The sequence below is a fragment of the Gossypium arboreum genome, chromosome 7 (assembly GCF_025698485.1).
Source record: "Gossypium arboreum isolate Shixiya-1 chromosome 7, ASM2569848v2, whole genome shotgun sequence".
Lineage (NCBI taxonomy): Eukaryota > Viridiplantae > Streptophyta > Magnoliopsida > Malvales > Malvaceae > Gossypium > Gossypium arboreum.
The window spans coordinates 53,397,659-53,401,108 of NC_069076.1; the positions used below are offsets into that span (position 1 = coordinate 53,397,659).

At 37.7% G+C, this 3,450-nt stretch overlaps 1 protein-coding gene across 1 annotated transcript; it reads right to left on the reverse strand.

The window, feature by feature from the left end:
• Window positions 1-566: 566 nt before the first annotated feature.
• Window positions 567-3,096, reverse strand: LOC108456036 (U-box domain-containing protein 9-like). Its single transcript, XM_017754662.2, has 2 exons — window positions 2,452-3,096; window positions 567-1,852 (listed from the first exon to the last, which is right to left on the reverse strand). Exons 1-2 carry the CDS (start codon window positions 2,758-2,760, stop codon window positions 767-769), a joined length of 1,395 nt encoding a protein of 464 aa, XP_017610151.1. The 5' UTR covers window positions 2,761-3,096; the 3' UTR covers window positions 567-766.
• Between the last annotated feature and the right edge of the window lie 354 nt (window positions 3,097-3,450).

Consider the following 3,450-nt stretch of genomic DNA (forward strand, 5'->3'; position numbering starts at 1 on the left):
ATCAACCTTACTCTTTCATCTAATTGCTTCCATGGGACAAAACAATGGTGTTAAAAGGAGACTTGCTAATATTAGATTTAACACAAGTACAAGAAAAAATTATGCTTCCTTTAACAGTGGGTATCTGGTTGTGAATTAACTGTACCTCATATTGAAATATGGGTACAAAGTTGTGGTAGGCACAGCAGTAAACTGTTGCAAAGAAGACTTTTTGGAAAGGGTGGGACTGGGGAAGAGGCAGGCAGCAAATTGGTAGGACCACAACCCGAAAAATCGCCAAATATGAACACATTTTAAGGACCATTCATTCCAACTTTTGGATTCTTTTATGAATCATCCATAGTGTGATAAAAAGGTTGGCTGTTTCTTCGATATGAGCCTTTTTGCTATTGCTAGAAATATTCTAAGCATCTACTTTGTACCATGCATTATGCCAGCAGAAGTTGGAAAATAAACATCTTTCTGCCATAATTCCAAGGTTTAAGGATATCAAGTTGAAATGGAGAAAAGTTGTATTTATGGTAAGTTTCTGTTACCTGTAAGCTCCAAAAGCCGGCTACATCAAGTTATTGGACCAAACAAGAAGAGAAAATCTTTATAAACATAAGCTTCCACAGTGTTTATTAACAGCAGCTAGCTCGTAAAACTGAGATTAAAAACTCTGATGAGGCACAAGAATTTACAAAAGCAGAGTGATGATAAGCCACAATGATCACCGAGAGTCGGAAACAGAATTTACAAATGATGCACACATCGAGTAATGTCTTCAAGCGGTATGAGTAATATTAACAGCCCTTCTTAGTCTCTCCAGAATGCCATTCGCTTTTCTTTTGGCTCTAGAAGTTCCATCTTGAGCAAGCTTGGATATTGTTCCATGGGTACTCTCTTCTTCCCTCAATGCTTTCCACTTGGTCCGATCATTAAGACATACAGTGTGGAGGATTGCGATGCAATTTTCCTTGTTGCGTTCACAGGTGCTCTCCCTGATAATGTGAAGCAAGCAAGGAACACCTCCAAGCTCTCCGATTTCCTCTATAGCCCTTTGATGAGTTGAAAGCATTGCAAGGATTGCCAACAACTCATCAACAAGAACACCATCCATAATCTTTTTTAAAATGACACTCACCGCACTGTCCCTCACAGCTCTTGCCTTATTCTCATGAATAATGCAGAGGTTAAATATAGCAGAGGCAACATCTTTCATTGCTAATGGATGACCGTCGTCTAGAAGGTCAATGAGAGGTTTTAAGGCACCTGATTTACCAATAAGTGCCTTGTTTGAATCAAGAGCGGATAGAGTGAAAAGTGTTGCAGCTGCATTGCTCCTTGTTTCAATTGTTCCAGATCTCAATGCTTCCATAAGAAGAGGAATAACCATTGGAGTTTCAGCAACGAGCTTCTTATTGCTGTCATGGATTGAAAGGTTCAAGAGTGTCGTGATCACATCTTCCTGGAGGTCAGGATGAACACAGCTCTCAGATTTGCTCCCGGACAGCGGGGTGAGCAGTTGAGGAATGGCATCGATGGATTCACCAAAAAGAGCACGGAATGAAGGCATCTTTTTCGTCAACATCCGAAGCTCCTTTGCTGCTTCCTTCTGTTGAGGAAGCGCAGCACACAATTTGTCAAGCAAAGAAAAGAAACGATCACGCTCTGCTTCCGTGACCCCCTCCTCTTTCCCATCCATAACAGGGTTCGGCAATTCTATTCCCTGACTCTTGCACCACTGCGATATCATATCCCTGATTAGATGATTCGGAGTTAGAATCGTGTGTGAAAGAACCTGTTCGGTCTGAGGGCAAGTCCTATTCCCCGCATTCAGCCATTTCTGTATAAAGGGTCTGTCGTATGTCTGCACATCAGAAAATGAAACCAAATCAGATATCAAGACAGACAAAAGAGACAGAATTCATCAAAGCTTAATGCAAACAACAACAATAGATCCAAAGGCAGGAACTCGACTCCATGGACATCAAATTAAAATAAAAAACTAGTAAAAACAATCATCTTAGAAGGATTTTGCAATTCATCCATTTGCTTTCCCAAATAATTCTATTCTCTAACACCCATAATGCTATTAATATACAAAGAAAAACAGACCAAATCATATCGCATCAAAGAATTGTAATCTTTAAATAGCTGAGAGACTAGTATAAATACTCACACTGTACTTTGTAATCTTCAGTCTCAACTAATTACATCAAAATCACTCTTAAATGATGATAATTTTCTTACTAAAACAGAAATGCAGAAAAAGAAATTCACTTTAAATGATATAATCTGAGGACAAAACAAATATACAATTATAAAATAAATAAACTAAATCTCACCTAAATTATCTCAATTTGTGTTCCTTTCGATCTTCAATAACAATTCAAAATTTTCATAAATATTTAAATTTAAAAAAAAAATAAAAGCAACAAAAACAAGAACCAGAACAAAGGTGTGTACCTGGCCAGAAGCTAAAATGACAGGATCTCTCATAAGCTCTTTAGAAAGAGGACATTTAAACTCCTCAGGACAGGACAGCGCTTCGTGTAACTTCAGGGACGAGGTCGTAGTGGTGGTGGGCACCGTCGATCTTTTATTGAACTTAAGTTCTCTCAAAGCGCAAAGAGCATCTTTAGCTTGATCGACGGTGCGGATGGTGTAATCCTCATCGTCGACGATGGTCTTAACCAGCCTCTGCAATTCTTTCTTCAATTCCACAGCTCTCGCTCTAACCGTTGGATCAGAACTCAACAACCCCGTTTTCGCCATCTGATTCTCCCCCACCCCCGCCACCCCCAACCCCCAAAAAAAAACCAAAATCAGAAAGCCGTTAATTATTAACAAAAAGAAAAAACCAGACAATGAGAAGAGTCTGTTTCATTTGTTTTCTTAACTCAATTCCAAACTAATTTCCAGTTTAATTTTGGGGGTGAACTGAGGGAAGACGAAGCACAAGCAAAGACAAAGTTCAAACTTGTCACTTATTACTCTCTCTCTCTCTCTCTCTCTCTCTCTCTCTCTCTCTCTCTCTTTCTTTATTTATTTAGTTTCTTTTTTAATATTGTGGGAAATCTGTTTGTTTCTTTCCAAACACGCCGCTTAATGAGTTTCAGGTCATCTTACCGTTCTGTCATATTTAAAGGATCATTGTTTTCAATCCAAGGCCTAGATTTGACCACGTCACTGTTTTCTTTCCATATATACAAAAAAGAACAACATAATAAATAAAGAAATATAGAGAGTTAAAAGAATTTTCTTTTTGTGGCCAAATAAAGAAATGGGAGAGACAAAGGGAGCTGAAATAAAGCTAATTTTTACAAATTTTATTTTCGGTATCAAAAATTAAAAATTTTCTAATTGCCACTTCTGTTAACAACTATTTTTATTTTATTCCCTCAATTTTAATAAGTTTTTTTTTTATCTTGGTCACTCCGTTAATTTATTATTATTATATATCAT